This window comes from Euprymna scolopes, chromosome 32 (genome assembly GCF_053919585.1).
Source record: "Euprymna scolopes isolate OS-2025 chromosome 32, ASM5391958v1, whole genome shotgun sequence".
In the NCBI taxonomy this organism is placed as follows: domain Eukaryota; kingdom Metazoa; phylum Mollusca; class Cephalopoda; order Sepiida; family Sepiolidae; genus Euprymna; species Euprymna scolopes.
In genome coordinates, this window is record NC_136513.1 from 131,201 (window position 1) to 154,490 (window position 23,290).

Here is a 23,290-nt window from a genome sequence, read left to right on the forward strand (position 1 = left end):
AAGTTAGCAACATCCAGCACAAATATATGGATGTCGCTCAGATTATTTTCGGTTTTGGAAGGGAATTCAGGTGATGGACGGTTCTGATGGCACAGGGTGAAGTTTGTTGCAAAGTTCATGGCAAAAAGTTTGGCTTTGTAATATGCTGACAAGATCACCTCAGACCCATTCATTATGGTTGGAATAGAGGACACGCTTCTGATCAAAACCTTGTTTATTACTCGCCAAAACCCGTGGAACGTAAGCTTCCATTCAACTTTAAACTTCCTCGACTGAGCATATGACTCCCTTGTATTTTCTATAATACTTTTCAGTGTTTGCTGGCAGTTCTGAAGGCGGCTTAAGTTTAAGAGCATCTATTTTGTTTAAAGCAACCGAAACAGTGATTTTTGTGGGCAATAGCAGTGGCATAATTAGGAGTGTATCAGAGCAGGCTGTTCCATTTCTAGTTTAATTCCTTGGATGGTATATAATTATTTATACCGCCGCTTAATCAATGTCGGGTACTATTGACAACACATCCATTTTAAACGTGAAATAAAGAGGTATATTCGATATGAACGTTCGCAAATTGTCTCAGTCATGCATCGGATATCAATGCACTGTTAAGAGGACATATGGTGCCGTGTTACAATAGTTTTTATCTTCCAGAAACTCACCATATATTACAAGAAAGCCGCACCTGAAAGAGACGATGACGGAACCATATATACACACCGACCTAACTTACCGAACCACACAAACCCAATAATAAAAGGTAGATAGCTGATTCATACTGTATCACCTTCATCGTAATATTAATATTGTAACATTAAACATTGTAACATTAAACATTGTAACATTAAACATTGTCCAACACTTTTACTAGACAGAAACTTCTCATCATTCAAGTACTTGCGAAATTTTTCAACAAAAATTCGCTAAAGATTAATACTGCTTACCCTTTGTTATTTGATGTCCTTAAAACTAATCTTTATCAATCCTATACACATTACCTTCTCATGTAGCACAGGAAACAGTTGCCATTTTAGGAAATGATTCACAATTGTGGCGCTGACTCATTTTTCACATCTTCTGACCTTGTGTCACATCCTCTAGCAGTGAAAAGGAGATAAATACTAATGTGTGTACTTAGTAATAAGTGCCACGACTGTTGTTCGCTGAATATTCGGAAAAACGATTTATGGGTGCTGGTTTATTCATCCTGATTTGCGACCTTGTATCACATCCACTCACGGTGGAGAGAGGTAAATACTGTGTGTGTGTGTGTGTGTGTACTTCGTAGTAAGTTGATCTTAAGTTCTACGAGTGTTATTCTCTGTATATTCTGCTTTGCTCCCAATAATAAACTATTTTTCTACCTCATTTCCCTGCCCGTGCCTTCTTTAATGATTCTGCGGGCCACAACAATAGCAATACATAGAAATAACTGATTATAAAACAAAAGTAAATTAATATCTATATAATAACAAATAACAAAATAATGTATAAGCATAAAAAATCAAATAAAAGAAAATAATCTTCCATATCCTAATAAAGAAAACTGTTCATAAAAAGAACTAAAAAATAACATTCTGATTATTAATTAAAGTTAAAGAATAAACACACTTATATTAAATACCACCACGTACAAAAACATACCGTATATTCCCACTCGACATAAACTATCTCACAGCCATTCATTAGAGTAAATTATCGCACTTTTTCATTTTACAAGATATAGGATTTCTATTGAATCAGTATACGCTATCCAATTTCCAAATTAACCACTCAGATTAACACAAACACTACGACCTGATCTTTTCCACAATAACATTTTCAGAAAAGTCTTATTCTTATTTTACATTCATGATTAACAATGCACCAGGAACTAAACAACAAATATCGGAGATCGAGAGATAAAGAATAAAATAAATGTACAATAAACATTATTATTAAATATAAACAGCATCAATAAAAATGAACAGAACTTTTATCAAACCCTATCTCTGAAACATACAATTCGTAACAGTCGCAGATTATTCGATGCTGTAAAAATAGAATAACAACGCACGTTTATAAAAAAAGACGATCAAAGTCCATCTAGAAATATATTAAATGAAATAATTTTTTTAAAATCCAAAACCTCTCCCAAGAAAATTATCTAGACAGTATATGAAGACGGTGAAAATCTTTCATAAACGAACAAATTTGTAATCTATGGTTCCCACTATTTCTTCTTGGATTTCCGAAGATGCTGAAGATTTAAGTAAACTATTACACTACAGTTTCCATTTACTTATAATATTTAATTTTTTAGCTCATTGCAATAGAATTCTAGTCGAGCAAATCTTAACTCAACAAACTATGAATTTATTAAATAATAATAATAATAATAATAATAATAATAATAATAATAATAATAATAATAATAATAAGTATATATAATCACAAATACTAAAATACTAACATATATAGATTTCCCTTGCTATTCAAGACTTGAATCTACTCAATATACTGAAGTGCTTATCTGAACAGTTTCCGTAGGTGCTGATGAAAAACCACTACTTGCGGCAAATATATATAAAAGGACATTTTTTTTTGTTTTTAATATGTAAAACTAACTTAGACTCTAAATAATGTTGAACCTACCATGAATTTATCAACATCCCCATCAATAAAAAGAATGACATATCTACCAAGTATAAAGAAAACCTACAAACAAACTTGACTTCAATCGCTACTGTTTCTGTAAACAACTGTAGGCGGCCTCATATTATTTCTACAAATAAGAGCACTTATAATTTTGAGCACAGGTATCTATCAATCAAAAATAACATAATAGAATTCTCCATAAAAAAATAAAAATAGCCGAAACATTTTAATTAAATATGAGAAAATAAGTAACATCTTCCACGACAGAAAAATAAAAATTTTAACCCCTCACTTCTTTACTAGAAGTATAACAATAGTCACTATTAACTACAATACCAATATTAACCTCGTATTACCAAGACATTGTTTTAGAACCATATGATCTAACCCACAATTAAAAATATACTTAACAAACATAAACACACGAACAACATTCTAATCACACAGCCAGTTATTTACAACAAAGTATACTTCCTGACGCCCAGTGTCCCATCAAAATAATGTATTTGAACAAAAGAGAAATAAAATACGATGACAATAAGAATGCATTTGTCTCACACATATTAACGTTAAACTATGAATTTAATATATAAATATCTTTGATAATCAAATTTGCACACGACATTGAACTAAGGCGGATCCATTTTGACTAGTATCCTAGCAACTTAAAAACACATCGACCAAAGATAATCACGTTTTCAAAAAGCACTATCAATAGCTAAAATATCATAAAGAAACACAGCATAAATTTTGATTTAAAATAAAATCCAATATCCTTATTTCACAATAAATTTTACTCACCATATTCTTTTTAAAACTTTATTCATATTTACACCTATTATATTTCATCTTTTCACATTTTTTACAACACGCACAAACACACACTCAAACACACAATATTCACACATGCACACACACACACACACTCTCTCTCTCACACACACACACGCATATATTATATATATATATATATTGTTGGAGAAGGAAATAAGAAGAAAGAGAAAAAAGGTGAAAAATAAGCAGTAGAAGCAATTAACAAAACTGAATCAATAACAAATGATTGAAGACACATCAATATTCTTCTTTATAGAAGATGAAAAACGGGTTTATTTTCATTTTATTTTAAAAGAAAAATATTATAATAAAAGTGGAAAGAATTTGAGGGCCAAAAAATGACAATCGGCATAAAAGAAAAAAGAGAAAAATTGAATAAAAAATAAAATATTTAAGACATTTTACATCAATCTTTAAAAAAATACCAGAATAACGTAATATTTATCGTGTGCGTGTAAAGCAACGAACCACATGCGCATTATATATATATATATATATATATATATATATATATATATATATATGGTAAGTAAACAGGATGAATATCAGACAAGGAAAGTAAAATACTAGACATAGAAATGAAAAATTGTGGAAAAATGTTTATATTATCTAGGCTTGTTATATGTCAACTTATTCAGGTATTTTAATTATATATATATATATATATATATATATATATACGCACATTTTTTAAATTGTGTATGCACATATGTATATATATATATATATATATAGTAAGTAAATTATATGAATATTGGACAGAAAAGAGTAAAATGATTAAAAAACATTAAGACTTGTGAAAAAAATTATTATGGCGGACGTTATTCTATAATAAAGGTTTCTTCTAGTAGTTATTAAAATGTATAGATATCTATATATCTTTATATATACACATACATTATTTATGTTTTTGTAATATTGCATATCTATCTTATTGTGTGTATATGTCATTGCCATAAGGCATATTAGTTAATATATATGAATTATTATTATTAATACAAGAATGAAAAGGTAAAACAAATCAATATTTGAGTATTAGTAATCAAACGTTATCACTTATACGACCAACGGAAAAATATAGAAAACTTTTCTTGAATATTTTTAGTGGATTATAATTATATGCGTCTTAATAAAGGGTAATAATGTAATATTTTATATACTTTAAAACGTAAATACTTTTTTATCGAGATATTTGACAACAGATTTTTCTGCGTAATTTTCGTTTTATATCTTGGTGAAATTTTTAACGTTTACTGATTTGTGTATATTTTCTGTTTGGACACCTGTGAGAATCTTCTTCTGAAGATATTGTAGTATTTTACAAGAGAAATACAGAGAAAGAAAAGAGAGAAAAAGAGAAAAGGGAAAAAGAGGCGAGATTACATTTTAGAAAGACTTAAAACTTGTGTTTTTAAAAACACAAATTTTAAGTCTTTCTAAAATGCAGCAACTAAGATATTGTGATTATTTTATGAAATAAAATACAGCAATTAAGATATAGTGACTATTTTATTATATATACATACATATAATATATATACATACATATTATATATATATATGTATATATACTGTGTATTTCATAAAACAATGTTTATTCCTTCAATATAGTTAAGAAATAGCGTGAAAATATATTTATAGAAAGTAAGATAAACTGCCGAAATGCCTGAAAAATTACTTTAGGGATGAAACCAAAAATTTTTATTTAGTTTATTTGGCATACATTTTATATTACATACTCTTAATTAAATCTGAGAAAGCTTTAATAAACATAAATGTATTTAATTTGTTTCATTTTTCCGAAAATTTTTCCACAAATTTTTCTAATAATTATAGAGAAGTAATCATATATATATATATATATATATATATATATATATATATATATATATATATATATGCAATTAATTTATATATATTTATACATGCATGCATGCATACATACATACCTTTGCATATATATATATGTGTGTGTGTGTAATATATATATATAATGCACTTTATATATATATACATTTATACCTTTGCATATATATATATATATATATATATATATATATATATATATATATATATATATATATATATATATATATATGTTATTGTATCATTTTTCCATTTCTGTCCCCTCTTCCAGATTAAGTAGCTAAAAAAAATCCCGGTTGCAAAAAAGTGACATCTGGCGTTGTTTTTTTTTTTTTTTGTTGGTTGTGTTTCTCGTCCAGACATTGATCCAGATATCTCGTACCGGCTTCAAGATTACAACATTTATTAATAATCAATGAATATTTGATAATATTTCCAATCAGATATCTTTAACTGATCAAACAACCAGGAATTGGATTGTGTACGTGTGTGCGATTTAGTTTGATAACGTTTATCAATGTTTGTCTATTTCATGGAGAAGCTTCAGGTTTGATGGATGGTAACACGTAGAGGACAAATGTGGACATGTTAGCTTTGACGTGCTTATACACATAAGTGCTGTTTTATTCTGCTCATATTCACCATACACACACGCACTTGCAAGTATTATTAATATATGCACACACACACACACACACACACACACACACACACACATATATATATGCATTATATATTTGTTGTCTGATATGATTATTAATAGCAGAGTTGCATATTATATTGCTTTATATTTATTCAAACTTAATAGCAATTAAAACACTACGGATAATAGGATGTGTGTTTTTATCGCTATTTATTAATCAATCTGTTTTAATATATATGTATATACATATATATATATACATATATAAACATATATAGCTATCAAATATATATATATATAAACTATCTAATTTATATGCATATGTATATATCCATACTTATGTAACTATTAAATACATATGCACATATATATATACATATGTATGTTTGACTTTTTAAGAGACTGTATAAAATTCTCATAATCTCCAACAATTATTGACTTTTACGTAAGTACAGTTATAAAGACGAACGGAACTGTGATACACACACACACGTATATATATATATATATATATATATATATATATATATATATATATGATGAAATGGAGATTGCCAGATAAAGTTTTTTTATGGTATTAATATTCTTTTATATCTATTTTATTTATTATTATTATAATTATTTTGAAAAAAAAAGAATAATAGGTATATTACAATAAGACAATAGTGTAGTTTCTTCTGCTCGACTACTGATTGTATCACAGTAATAGAATTGTCAGTTTATCGGAAAAGTTAATTGTATATTTTAATTATCTCGAAACAGTTTTATTACATTATGTTTCTAGTATTATATTTGAAGACTACCAAGGTTTTTGTATTTATACGACTTAGTATGTTGGTTAAGATTTTCCTTGAATTTTAGAGGTTTATTTTTAATCATCACACACACACATACACACACACGCGCGCGTGCGCGCGTGCACACACACACACACACACACACACATATATATATATACATACATACATACATACATACATACATACATACATACAGCTATATCTCCTGAAAACAAATATTGCTTATATTTTACTGTAAGCTATATTTTTACAATAACTGCACCCTTAAAGTTGAACTGTACTCTTATTGATTGAAATCATGAAGAAATAATCCACGAATACTTCAGGTAATTAATGTAATGAAAAAATCAATAATGTGATATACATAAACACACACATGTAAATTCAAACACATATACACATTCATATATGATTTGTTTTGATTTGATTCCAACCATTTTCCGTTTATCATAAATAAAACCATTACTCTATAAGAAGAAGTGTTCTTTTTTCAGATAACGCACAGTTTGTCACACTAAATAAGAGCATATAGATATTCCTCAGTTATTAAGAAATATATTGCTGAACTATGCTACAGTGAATAAATATTATATAACGATAACATTAAAATATAACTTAAATTTATTTTACAAATGGTAGAAAAATATTGCCGAAAATACAAATAAATATACATAATCGTCAATAACAACAAAATAAAGTTATTTATAGAAAATGTTTAGTAATTTAGTTACAAGATGCAAAATAAATAGAAATTGAAAATAAATAGTAAAAATGTTGCGTAATAAAACGTCATTTCCCTATGTTACTATAAGGCGAATAGAAACATAGTAAGAAATACGAAAGAATATATATATATATATATATATATATATATATATATATATACATATATGCATAACATCTACTTACAATTATGTACGCATAGGTACGATAACGATAAATTGTTTTTAAATAGGAAAGTTTATATAATTAATGTATTTCGAACCATAAAGAAGAAAGGGACATGTAGCAATATGAAACACATCTTTTCCATGTAGACATATCAAATTGATCTATCCTTTGAATGAATAACATTTCAAAAAGTAAAAGAGCGGAAACAATAAGAACAAGTGAGGTAAACGCGTCATTGAAATGTTGACAGGAAAAGAACCACATAATGAATGAAAAAATATTCTTGATTAAAAATATTCTTGTTTTAATTCGATATATAAACGAAGATAAAACTTTTCCAAAGTTAACAAATTTCAGATTCAAATAACAAACGTTGTTGATGAAAAAACGGATAATAATTCCTGTCATAAAATTGTAAGAAGAATGTCACATGTTTAACAGAGAAAAGTACAATAAATAACAGGAATAATTAATATGTAATGAAAAATTTGGCTTCAATCCGATAAATTGTCGAAAAAGAGGTAGAGAAATCGAGTAAGCAAACATACTTATATAAAGGAATTCAAATCAGAGTAATGAGAATGATAAATATTTCGTCTTTATTAATCGAAAGACTTCTTATGAGTGAGATATCATTTTTGATTTCTAAAAAAATAAATATGAATTCCAAAGTAAATATGAGAACTTAAGGCAAATGGAGAGGGAAGGAGATGAATGGAAAACACAAAAAAGGCTACTTATAAAAGATATATTAGTTTAGATACGTGGAAACGAATAGGAACTGGCATTGCCTTCTCTAACTATTCCCCTGATCTATTAACATTTACTTACTCAACACATATATATATATATATATATATATATATATATATATATATATATATATATATATATATATATTTTATCCATTTATCTAGTGTTTCCTTTTCAGATTAAATATGTTGTTAACTCATTTCAAAGTGTTTTTTAACATATTTTATTAACTGCTCATATATATATATATATATATATATATATATATATATATATATACATACACACACACACACATATATATATATATATATATATATATATATATATATATGCATACAAGATCATCTACAAGAATAAGTAATTTTCTATTCATCCCTAGATATTTTAAAGAGGCCCAAGGAACCCCTTTTTGAATCTCCTATTGGATCTACCTAATACGAATGTCATAATGTCACTGGATTTCTGCAACACTAATTATTGGACATTGCTAAGTATTTTTTTATTTTCCTATAAACTTTTATTTCATCCAAAAGATTTTATAACTACCGTTTTCAAAAATTACGCTAACCAGCAAAATATTTTTTTATCTATATATTGCTTTTGTTCAGGTTTTTCTCTCTGAGGAAAAGAATCTATCTTTGAAACACCATAGAATAAGGGATTTTTCTCTCTTTTTCTCGTATTCCTTGTGTTGAATAAAATATTATGAATTTAATTTTACAATATCGTGACGTCTTTTACTCATATATATATATATATATATATATATATATAAGACAACGATTGCAAACGTGTTTAAGCTATGATTTTAATTTATTTCAACTTTATCAGACTAAGTTGTTTCGACAAAAAAAAAAATGAAAACATAAATAAGATTTGTTTTCATTCTAACAACTTGGCCTGACACTATTATATAAATGCAGTATCTATCTATCTATCTATCTATCTATCTATCTATCTATCTATATATCTATCTATCTATCTATCTATCTATCTATATATATATATATATATGTATGTATATGAATTTTACAGAAGTTTTTTTATGGCTTAATTTATCTCGAGAATAAACTATTGCCTTGAGAAAATTCTGAAATTACATTCGTTTCTATGTTTGTCAACAACTGTTTGATCTGTAAAACCTCTTGTACACTTGAACATCTTTAAAATCTACACATACACGACGCGCACACACACGTACACGCACATAGATATATAATTATATATATGCATATATATATATATTAATGTAAAAGTTATAATCTCATGAACTAATTAAACTATATTTTCGCAAGTGCTTAATAGCTATGTAGAGGTTTTATAAGAGAAATTATATAAAATCAGAAAATCCTCAAACAAATCAAGAGAGAGGGAGAGAGAGAGAGAGAGAGGGGGGGAAGAGAAAGAGAAAGAGAGAGAGAGAGTGAAAACTTACTTTAATAACATTACGTCTTACTTATATTAGGCTTATATTAATTAATTTGTATTTTATTAATGCTTGCTTTAATTGCTTAGCATTCTGGTGCTTCCAGTTTCCCAATTCGATATTAATAGCTTTATGGCCAGAAATGACAATTTTATAGAGATGTCTAAATTTACACAACGCGGAGGTCGAGGTCGTTTGTAAGTATTGCATTATTTTATAAGGTACTAGCATAATATCTACAAAACCATTTATGTAAATATGTTTTATTCATTTTCTCTGTCAAATTACAGATACACAAACCACCCACCCCCATTTGCTCTCCCGTATTTCCTACCTATCTATCTTCTTTCTCTTTTATTTCTCATTGCTTTCACTTTTTTCTAACATTCATTAATTTTAATTTCTTCGTTTTGTAATAGTTTATTGAGACAGAAAACAGTTTTTCTTCTTTCTATTCTTACTTATCTGAAGAACATCTAAATTTTCACTCAACGTCATAGAAAACTCAGTGAAAAATATTCTATTGACTTGATACGATGTTTACCATCACGAATCCTTCGGCTTAACATAGGAGTTATGTTGTAGCTTTTGTCAGAAGACTTTTGACTGACAAGCGAGTACACACTTTCCGTCAAGAAATTTATAGTTTGATCGAATCTATTCGCAAAATTGCTGCATTTCTTTAATCTTAAGACTAGTATATATATAAACAACACTTATCGTTGTATAGAATTACACACACACACACACACACATATATATAATATATATATACACATATATACATATATATATATATAAATATATACATATATATATACGCACACACACACACACACACACACACATATATATATATGTATGCGTGTGTATATATATACTTCCTATTTAGGGTCCAGCATATTGGTGAGTAAAATCACAAATTTGCAACTAGCGCATAATGCAATGTTCTTTGTGTAAACACATGGAGCTTACGGCGTTTGACAATGTTGATCATTGTAATTTCAACTACCTACGTAGCAGCAGACAAAATAACGTAACAGGTAAAAGAGCCGACTGTCGTCTAAGCGGGCGAGTTTCGATCCTGGATTGAGACAATTTCTAGCCGTATTGAAATGCTATGATGCAGCGAATCAGTATGTCTATGAATGTCTATATATATATATATATATATATATATATATATATATATATATATATATATGTGTGTGTGTGTGTGTGTGTGTATGAAAACGCAATAATTAACTTTTTACAAGCGACTGTTTAGTCATAATTTTGAAACAACCGAATTTAAGGAAACAACGTTTGCATACAAAAAGATGAATTGCTTTAAGGTACACAAATTAAATAATACGCCAAGTAAATGTTGTTATTGGGAACATTTGTCTCGTTAGCAAAAATCAATAAACTAAAATTCTATGTAGTCATACATATGCTTGGTTTATAAGTATAGAAATGCAATCGAGCTTTGATTTTATGATTCAGAAGATCAGATGATATCGCAGCATGCATAGTATTACCTTTTCAATTTTTATTAAAATAAGTGATTGCTCACTGTGGTCTTCCTTGCAGTCTGATGAACAAAATGTCTTCAATAATAAAAATAATAAAAATAATAATAATAGTCATCTTCCTAAATAAAACAGTAAATGTGTGTGTGTTTGTGTGAAAATATTTAACCGATAAACTCTTAAGTTACTGCTCACATAACACTGAAATTAACAGGGAATTAGTTATCATACACCAAGAATGGTTTATAACGAGTAAAATCTTTGTTTGAATGGATAAATAAAGTATACAGAACTATATTGGCAAGTTGAAATGCAAAATGCCCATTTCAATTTGCAAACATTTTTCTATTATTGTTTCGCATGCGCAAATTCATTCATGGTTTGATCTGGTTTAATTTTAAATCTTTCTCATTATCTGTTGATAGCTCAAACGGTGGGGAACGCGGCTGGAGCGGTAATTATTTTCGTTTCGATTCCAGCTGATTGCACCCAACTCATTTTTTCAATATGTAATCAGTACTATATATATGGTACAAAATCATGTAATCAGTACTATATATGTGGTACGAAATCATGTAATCAGTACTATATATATGGTACAAAATCATGTAATCAGTACTATATATGTGGTACAAAATCATGTAATCAGTACTATATATGTGGTACAAAATCATGTAATCAGTACTATATATGTGGTACAAAATCATGTAATCAGTACTATATATGTGGTACAAAATCATGTAATCAGTACTATATATGTGGTACAAAATCATGTAATCAGTACTATATATGTGGTACAAAATCATGTAATCAGTACTATATATGTGGTACAAAATAATATTCAATAGATGATTAGCTATATAATAATAAATACGAAATATGAATACAAATATATTTAAGCGTATTTTACGACCGGGCAATGCCGGATGTCTCTCCCGCTAGTAATAATAAAATGTTTTACTAATATAATGAGTGAGATAAATACTGTGAAATCCTGCACTGTCTAAAACTTTTGTTATATTATTTTGTATATATGTATATTAGCTAAAAACTTATCTTTTATACAAACATATCGCCAATTTATTCAAAAGACGACCTGAGCAGTTTCAGTTGGTCTATCGCTCGAACGGAAGCATATCTGCGAATATGTAGACATAAATGTTTCTATACATGAAAAGTGTTACGCCTAATAAATGTCACGGCTCTATTCATTATTGGACACTTTTATATAAACATAGTAAGGAATCATTGGTCTATATATATATATATATATATATATATATATATATATATATATATATATATATATAGTAAATTATAAAATATATATGGCGATTAAGCTACACTGAATATTCCGCGTTTCATCCACTCTAGGACTCTTCAGCCTAGAGTGGATGAAACGCGGAATATTCAGTATAACTTAATCGCCATATATATTTTATAACTTACTAATTAGCTCTACCTACGTATTGAGCACTTTTGAAGTAAATACTTAAAGTTTACGTATAAATTTATACTTTCGTATATTAATTTTATGTGAGTAAATGAAGTAGTTATATATATATATATATCGCTTTGTCATATATGTTTATATATATGTTACAGAATATGGATTCTATGACTATAATTTATGTGTATTTTATGCGTACTGTAGATGTACTATGCTATCAATTGTATTTGTTACAATTTTTCTATGTGGAATCAGCGAAATTCAAGATTGTAATATGTTTATGATTTTTAAAAAATTTGGTTGAAAACTGCAAAATCGTGAATGATTAGTTATGCACCGAAAGCATAAGTGATAAAGAAAGAGAAAAAATGAAGGAAACAATAAATAAGTGCGACAATAATAATAATAATAATAATAATAATAATAATAATAATAATAAGAAGAAGAAGAAGAAGAAGAAGAAGAAGAAGACGAAGAAGAAGAAAAAGAAGAAGAAGAAGAAGAAGATAAAAGAAAAACAGATAAAGGAGAGAAAGAATAAGACGATCAAAAAGAAGACGAAAGCCATCTTAAGAAAAAGGCATATTTAAATATCAAGATCTGGTGACGACAAATTACATCTTTAATTAGATGAAGCCGAAAACCTATGCGCCACTAGGCACGTGCTCACATTTGCGCATGCGCATACATATGTAGACGCACCGACATTGTCATACATTCTCACAAAAATAAAGTAAGTAAACATTCACAGCAACTGATTGAATCATAGATTTAATGTATGTTTCGCATAAAAACACGTTTTCATTTAGTTAATATATAATTAATTCTGATCGAAATCTAAATAAACGTGAGTCATCAAACAGAGAATACTCTTTGAAGTGAGTACTTAAAAGTATTGCCTGTCTCTCGTTTAGGGTAGAAAAGTATGAAAATGTCATAGGCGTAAAATCTTTCTCATATACAACAACGGAACCTACGAAAACTGCAGGCATTCTTTGGTTTCAGAGCTAAAACAAAACGTAAGAGATGATGCTTCACAATCAGGAATTATTTTCTATTCAAGAGTTTGAGCCTTTAAGAAATTACGTTTTAATGTCTTTCATTTTTAAATACATTGATTTATTCGATATCGCTGACATGTACTTACGTTATCGTAATTCTGCTTTATTCGAAAATAATATTTTAGAAATGTAGAAAAAAGTAGTGTATTGCTTGAATTAAAGTTTATATTCAGTAAAATATTACTTTTTACGTTTTGAAATTTCTTTTAGATAATGGGGATAATTTTTATCTGTATAATTTTTATCTGTATAATTTTTATCTGTATAATTCGAACTAGTGTTTTCATTTGTTTCAATCCATGTAACCTTCAACATCTTGTCGAACTCATGAATTCTTATGTAACATTTTGGAGTATATACGGAACTTTGAATTGAATCTTTAATTAAATATATTAAATTGCTCTATTTCGTCAGCTATGACTGGGTTGAAGTCTTAAATAATTCTTCATGATATTAATAGTATCGTCTGTATAGAGAATTAAACTTTGAACTATAGGATTGTCACTTAGGACTGGTTTTTACTTTATCTGTTGCGGCACGTTTCCATGTGTACGGTTAATTTCGAATTTCGGCCCAGATTCCCGAGTCCGACATAAAATCTCCTCAGTTCAATAAGACGTACACGAAGAAGGTCGAAATGTTGGTCGAAATGTTGTTAGGATAATATTGACGATAAGAACAGTAGTTTGAACAATTTAAATAGTATATGGTATATTACGGTTCTTTGTTTCCCGAGACGAATGAAATAAGTATTTTTTCAGGGCTTTTTGCGGATAAAAGAAGCACGAATTCGTCTTCCTTACGGTAACAATGCTTAATATGAGTAGAATGTCTTTTAAATGTTGCTGTTTGGCTTAACATTAATAGAAATAAGGAATGAAAAAGTAACTAAGGTAAGAATCGATTCGGTATCGAAAACAAAATTATTCTATATTTATTCGTCCAACTGCAACTCGCTAAGAGGAAAGGAAGGTATTTAATATCTATCCATACGTATGGCCAATTTACATAAAAATATACTAAAACATATTCGAAAAAAGTCCATTCCAAATGTTTAATTCTTTGATCACTGAACAGATATGACGCCACTTCAAAAATGTTTGTGTAAATATTCGAAATTCTATAAAAAATATTTCGTTTGCAATTTTAAAAGCATTCTAAATAATTATCCAAAATTAATATTAAAATGAAAATTATCCTAAAAGAATATAAATACTAAAAGACTGAAAGAATATAAATACTGAAATAGTATTAAAATGACATTAAAAACGGAGTATTTTATCAAATTATTGAAGTTAATTTTGATATCATTTCTACAATAAATAAATAATTCATTTCCTTTTATAACAAACATAAACTTAAACGGTTACATCATAAAATACACTAAATATACCAGAGAAATATTTAACATACTAAACAGAATACATTTTCAGTATCTCTCACTTTACACATAGGAAAATACATTATTTAGTTGACGATAATAAGAAAAAATATAAAAATAACAACTCGGATACACCGTATATAGCAATGAATTTACACGGACCCAACTCTTAATCCTCTGTTCAACTCATTCTACCAGAAGCTGATTATTACCGCTTAATGTAGCCTTATGTGTGGGCAAAGTTAGTGCAGTTGTAATAGCAATCACTCTAGAAAAGTAACTGCAGTCACAACCCTACCAGGACCCCATTTATACGGGGTTTATGTAAAAAGCCAGTTTGAAATATTTTCAATGGATTCAATGCATAACTAAAAAATCAATACGTCATTTCTATTTAATAAATAACGTTTGTTTGTTTACAAACATGCGCACATACACCTACACACAGACACACAAACGCACACATATATACATACATATAAGATTAATACACACAGAAGTACATAATGATACAGCGTTGCAGTGATCAACAATCTAATATCATTGGTTTTGGATTAGTGGGTTTGACTAATGACAAGACGGTTGTGTTTATTCTGTATCTTTCACACGGCTAGGAAGAAATTTTATCAAGTAGCTGATCGCTGTATTGTTGTACAGAATCATATATATATATATATATATATATATATATATATATACATAATTATATATATAAATGTATATATAAATATAAAATGAAATATCATATATATATATATATATATATATATATATATAGATATAAACGAGCTTTTAGAAAGTAGATGCATCGTACTAAACAGGAAGACAATTTCGATATACATTCATAGTTGCTGCGTATACGAACCAATATATAACATCTAAAGGCCACACAAACAGAACCACGTATATATATATATATATATATATATATAATTAGAAAAAGAGTCCCTATGATATATATATATATATATATATATATTCACATTTTGTCATTCAACAAAATAAACACTATACAATCAAAGTTATATGGAATTATGTGTGTTTGTGTGTAAGATGCATTTCATTGATAAAAACAAAGGAAGCGAATTGAAGTCGTGAGAATTGAAGTTGTGTGAATGCGTAAAAAACGATGCAAAAATTGAAGAAATAGAGAAAACTGGTTTATGTTGAAGACAGATTTAGCAGGGAAAATACATCCACTTTAATGGCTGGAAAAAGCCAGTAATTATTGTTACTTTCGTTTGCGTTACGATTTTTAGGCCAAGTGAAAATTTGAAATAAACAAACAATCAAACAAACAAAAAACAATTATATTGAAGTCACATGAAAGTTTTTCAACTGCGCATCTTAATGCGCTTAATGTGAACAGCTCAATTACGTTTGTTAAGAGCAATATTAATTATTTATATGTGCAAATATGCAACAATAAAGTAATTACACATCGGAAACCATTGGTTCCAAGTCAGATAGGTAATGCAGGTAAAAGGATATATGCACACCAGACTCTCTCTAAAAAAGCTAAACAGAGACCAATGATGATGAATGTTCTCTTCCCGGATAAATAACCTGCTTCGAGGCCAATGTTTATGATTGCTAATTGCTGCTGCTCTCTTTAAAAAAAAAATATATATTAATGTATTGGCATATAATAATACACACTTACACACACATACATTATATATATATATATATATATATACATATATATATATATATATATGTTTATATATAGTTTTGAAGTTTGAAGATGAAGCACAATTAGTTTAACGAACATATGATCAGATGACACATTCACCATACTTCGTGATTTAATATGTGTGTGAAACACAATCGCATACACACCGACCTACACCCAGCCACACAATCAAATACACACACACACATATATATTTATATATAACTTTTACTGATATACGCGTTCCCTTTCTCTTTTTAATTTCCACTTAAAAATATTCTAAAAGGCTGCACAACGAGTAAAATAAAATAAATGTTACGATGTAACAGTTGAATGTAGTTACAGCCATATTTTTAAGTTCATACACACACATATGTATATGCACACACACACATATATATATATAATTTAGAAGAAATAAATATATTGGACTTAATTACGCGTGGAAGGGTCATATATATTTGCGATACTTTATGGAATCGACGTGAATAACCATGCAATATAATTTCGAACAGGACCGCAAACATTATTATTCTGCTCTTTTCGTCCACTAAGTCAGTTAACTCATGTGTTGCCTTCGAAACCATAGCTATTCGCTTTCATGTTATATAATGTCTACATAAAAGGATGTGTATCTGTGCACACACACACACACACACACACACACACACACACACACATATATATGTACGTATATATATATATGTATATATACATACATATATATATGCATATATATGTGTATATATATACATATATATATATATTAAAGAGACTTCGTTTTAAATATCTACTTATATATGTATATCATTGCGAATTTTAATTAAAATTCATATTTGTGTAAGTATTTTATGTATGTATAGGTTTGAGGACACAATTATTTTTTCCCGACAAACTATGCATAGCATTTTATTACACACACACACACACACACACACACACACACACACACACACACACACACACACACACACACACATATATATATATGTATATATATATATATATATATATATATATATATATATATGGTGTATGAGAGAACTTTCTCATTTTTACTTGGATTTTATTTTTGGAATTGTAATTCTTATGAGAGTTCGAATATTTTCTAATAAATTTTCTATTTACAATAGGACCCTATTAAAGAATTATGTAGATATATCTATATTTATTTATGCGTATTGAATATAATCTATGCATGTTTTGTATACTTACACTTACTTTTTCTTGCAAAACACCCTTTTAATATTATATATATATATGATATATAATATATATATATATATACAATTTTTTGTGTGTATATATATGCATATATATATGTATATATACATATATATGTATAAGTACGCACAGAACTTTTTATCTCTTTCGTTCTCTTTTTAAATATATAGATATGTATATACATATACACAGTAGCATTGCTACTATAAATAAGCTAAACTTCTGAAAAAACGTTAGTCTCCGAATAATTTTGTCATCTTGGCGAATGAGTATATTTTGTAACTACTACATATTACAACTTATGTTTTACGTTATGTTGAAGAAAATACTAAAAGGAACCTATCTTTAAATAGTTTATTTTCTTATACTATAAGTATACATATGTCACAATACGTGTCTGCCATGTGTGTGAATTTCTTAATAAGTATACTCGTTCTTTAGGTATTTATTCAGGTTAATTGCATATAACTGATAGGCAAGTAGTTTAAAACTGTCCGTGTCCGATTTTCTTAATATATAAAGAAAGAAGTTACACATCACAATTGAATTCAGGCTGTTAATTATTTATGCCTGAAAAATATGAACATTATTGGTTTTTATTAAACTCTACATCTGTTAATTAAATGCTGTTTAAAATATTACTTTGTATGAGTTTTTTCTGACTCAATCCATTTTTGCTGTTTTACAATTGGATTTGAATTATATTTATTAAGATTTTCCTGCAAATTATTATCAGCTATAGTTATATCCCTTCTGTGAACCTCCCATAGTCATGTTACCTATTTTCCAATTCGCAAGGTTCACTTTGACAATTTAATCGAACGTTCACGTATCATTAATCTTTGTTATTTCTTTAAATTATTTCTGTGGATTTTTGCTTATATTTCTAACGTTCATATTGTCATAAGTTGTCATTAACGTTTCTATTCATTGATATTCATAGGACATTAACGTATCACGTTACTTTCTTTGAAGACACAGTCTAAAGATATAAGATGACTACGTTTAGCAGTTGAAGCCAACGCTTTGTTATATGCATTTACGTTATGCCATCACCGCGTCTAACAATGTATCTTAAGAATATGGTCACCTATATTAATTGATATTTTAGAATTTGATAAAATTACCTTAAAAATAACCTCGCCTAGACTTTATTATTAAATGAAAATAGTTTATCATATTGATTGCAATTTTGAATTTTTTAACATTTTCAAATGTAACTACGCAGTTTAAGAAAAAAAGTCTATTATATTCATTCACATTTCACCCTTTTAATACGTGTTTTATGTGTGAAAAACTTTGTACTGTGGTGTTGTGTTTCGTGACGCATTTGTGTTCATCAGGCTTTCCGAAATCAGATGTGATTTTAAAATAATTGTAAATTATAATTTTGTCGTTTTTATTGTTTTCTTTTTGCAATAATATAAACAATGTGCAACGATTGATTAAAAATCCGGTGAAAATTTTTAGGATGTTTGAAAAAAAAATCCCTCAAATTGTAAAATACAGAAGCGAATAAAAATTCATTTTAAGCATTTTTTGTTTTCATTAGATTTTGTTTTCTTTTCGCCTGAAAAAACGTTTGATAAATTATTTGTCATTAAAGTAGAACAAATAACATGATAATATAGAGAATCTGGAACAAATCCATTAATAACATCTCTAACAATGAATAATTGGAAGATAAAAAAGAATAATGGTAATAATAATAATAATAATAATAATAATAATAATAATAATAATAATAATAATAATAATAATAATAATAATATTTATTATTATTATTTGAGTATTTTATGATTTCATTTTCATCACTTTTTGTAAAAATTTAATTTTAAATTTTGAAATTGGAAAAAAAAACAAAAAAAAAACAACAAAAAAGATGTTTTTGTCCAGTCGGTGCAATGAATGTGATCGGGTCAAGGGAGCCAATCAGATTGCTTCAGATAAGTTTGGTTAACGAGATGAAAATAGAGCAAGTGATTTTCTCTCCTCTAATAAAAAATAGCGTTCGCTCTGGGTTGTCTCCCTTCTGATTAACAACGATGGCAGCACCATCGCAAAATCTCTGCAGCCGTTTTCGTCCCAAAAGGTGTCGGTGCCAGGGACACAAAGAGGACTAGCAAATATCACAGGCTGTAAAAGAAGTGGAGTTTAAATTCCAGCATTTCACTTTGATGTCATCATTTTCACAAATTCTGAAAAATACAAAGAAAAAATGAATTAAATAAACAAAATAAGAAGTAAATAAGGAAATTATTAAAAAAAATACGAATCTTCGATTACAATCATACAAATCCAGTTAAAACAATAGGCGAACGTCCGACTACCTAAAATGAAAGAGAATAGTAAATGGAACAATATCTGGTCTCACTTAACATTTGACGCATTTCAAAACAAATCATTCGAAATTAAATTTTCATAAATCAAAATCTTTCGCAGTGAAGACTTGAAAGTAACGTTCAATTAATTTCATTAAAAGAAATCGGGTAACATAAGACTAGACATTTAAAAGAAAAAAAATTCTTTTTCAATTCCAATGTACAATACGAGGAAACATATACGTGTGTGAGTCAATAAAAATGTTCATTGCGATTATATATGCCGCTTATCTCAGCATTTGTTTCCAGTCGTCCTGTACACACTTTACTGGCCACTGATGATTAAGGAGAGGTGTGGTTAGAGATTGCACACCTCCTGTCACAAACATTTCATGCGCTGGCACCCCTCCGTGGGTATCCATAGTCTGTCAAAGACTGAAGGAGCCCTTCTCTCTCTCTCTCTCTCTCTCTCTCTCTCTATATATATATATATATATATATATATATAGATATATATAGATATATATAGATATATAAGGAATAATGTTTCAGTTAATACTTAATACATCAATATGAAAATTCCGCTTACAATTGAAGTGAACTTTTCATTTATTTTCATGCTTATTGTTTAAAACTTTTGTATAAGAAAGATGAAGCAAATTTTTTTTTAATATAATACAGGTTATAGAAAACATTGGAAACACGTTTAAAAAGACTTTTGTTATAAATTATTTGTTATAAAAGTAATGGTTTGAACAGAAGAGTTTTGCACCATTTATATGCGGTTTTACAAAGATTAAAATGAAATTTAATATTACTCAACAGTTTTTCAGGCATATCGAAGATTGACAGTGAGTTTTACCGGTCAGATTATTAATTGCGGGACTGTTCCATAGAAACCTTCAATGCACACTTATTTTCTAGGTTCGTCATTGGGATAGGAGTTGCAGAATATTTTTCTGAGAACATAAGGGTAAACTAGGGTTGATAAGAGAAACTAGACTAAACGAAGGAAAATTCCCAAATTACATAAAGTTAGAATACACTTTAACCATTGATAAGAAATGTTTAAGAGAGAAAAAACTTAGAAATGACTACATTACGACACTGATTATGATTGCTTCTCACTGTACTTGTCCATCAGCAAAAATGGCGAAACAACTCAGACGGGTTGTTGATGGCAAATGGAATTATTAGAAAAAGAATTAAGAAGAAAGAAAGCTTGCTCACTCATTCTTAACACATGATCGTGATTACCCATTCAGGGCCTCCGAGATTTCTTTTCCCTATATAACACTAACCTTCATAGTTAACTTGTCCATCGCCGTCAATATCCGCTTCTCGAATCATTTCATCGACTTCTTCTTCCGTCAGTTTTTCGCCTAAATTGGTCATTACATGGTGCAATTCGGCCGCCGAGATGTAACCGTTCTCATCCTTATCGAACACGCGAAACGCTTCACGGAGTTCCTCCTCCGTGTCGCTATCCCGCATTTTTCGCGCCATCATGGTCAGGAATTCTGGGAAGTCAATTGTACCACTTCCTGTAAAAGAACAATGCATGCAACTGGATTAAAATATATACATACGAATAAACAGATATATAAATGAATAAAATATGAAAGGAAAACGCTGAGGTATTTAAGAAATTGAACCGAAAACTGTTTATAGAGACGAAGAAATAAAATAGTCTTGCGAAGAGATGCATTATTTCTTGGCAATGGTAATTTCCGGCAAATGTTCAAATGTTTAGTGTTTCTTTTATATGCTAAGTGTGACTATCTTTCGGTTAACGGACAAGTCTTGCGACATTAACTGACGCTTCATAGAGTTTTTGATCTTTTGGGTAGGAATAATGTGTGGTATTCAGTCTTGTTTTACACTTTATGTTTTGTGTCCTCGATCAACGAGAAATAGATCCTTCTAGACTAACACACATTTGTTACACTTGAAACTCAAAGTTTCATTATCTTGGAAGTTGCATATTTACCAATTTTAAAACCGACTTTGAATATTTTTTTCCCTTTGAAAATCTTTATTAGATACTTGTATATAGTTTTTATAGATATAAAAAAACATTTAGAAAAATTCTTAGATATGGATTGTAATTTAGGAAAAGAGTAAATAATCAAGCAATATTTTCTCTGACAATTTGTAAGTTTGATTGAATTTTTTTTAGTCAACATGAAAGAGAAATTCATATTAATTTCCCAATCATTATTGGTTGTGTAAAGGCAATGCATTTTTAAGGTCAATGTATCAGATCTTTGCAAACACTATTAATTATTAATTACTGATTTATTCGCTCATATAATCACATTGCAAATTGAACCCCTTTTTCTTACCAATATGGAAAATAGCAAAAGGTTGACATATAACATGTTTCTATCTAATCTATTACTTACTTGCCAAATTATCAAATTATTAAGAAAACATAGTGACATAATTATGACTGACTGAAATAAGTCACATTAATTAAAATTTCTAGAAAAAAATTAATGCCGAATTGTAGTTCTATTTTTTGTAATAATATCTCAAACAGTATTTGAATAAAAATGTTTACTTTTTAATTCACGGTCTAAACAGCTTCATTCTAATTGCTTGCTTATGTAATGAGATTGTTTGCTGATGTGAGGATTGATGTTTCGACTACTTTGGAACTTCATCGGGTTCTGATGATGATGTTAATAATAATAATAATAATAATAATAATAATAATAATAATAATTGTTGTCTATGAATAATCTCTGATGACGATCTGTGCGAGAACTCATAGGGAGTTTAAATACTACTGACACTACTAAAAATAATAATGTA

General features: G+C 28.2%; 1 protein-coding gene across 2 annotated transcripts in view; it reads right to left on the bottom strand.

The window, feature by feature from the left end:
* Positions 1-3,711: 3,711 nt before the first annotated feature.
* The window catches only part of LOC145256183 (neo-calmodulin), a 257,149-nt gene continuing 237,570 nt past the window's right edge, over positions 3,712-23,290 (bottom strand). For both annotated transcript variants that reach the window (XM_080114771.1, XM_080114772.1), the window contains 2 exons: positions 21,775-22,017; positions 3,712-20,350 (listed from right to left, as the gene is read on the bottom strand). In XM_080114771.1, the coding sequence (XP_079970897.1) occupies positions 20,322-20,350; positions 21,775-22,017 (272 nt within the window). In that variant the 3' untranslated portion in view covers positions 3,712-20,321. The remainder of the gene's footprint in view (positions 20,351-21,774; positions 22,018-23,290) is intronic.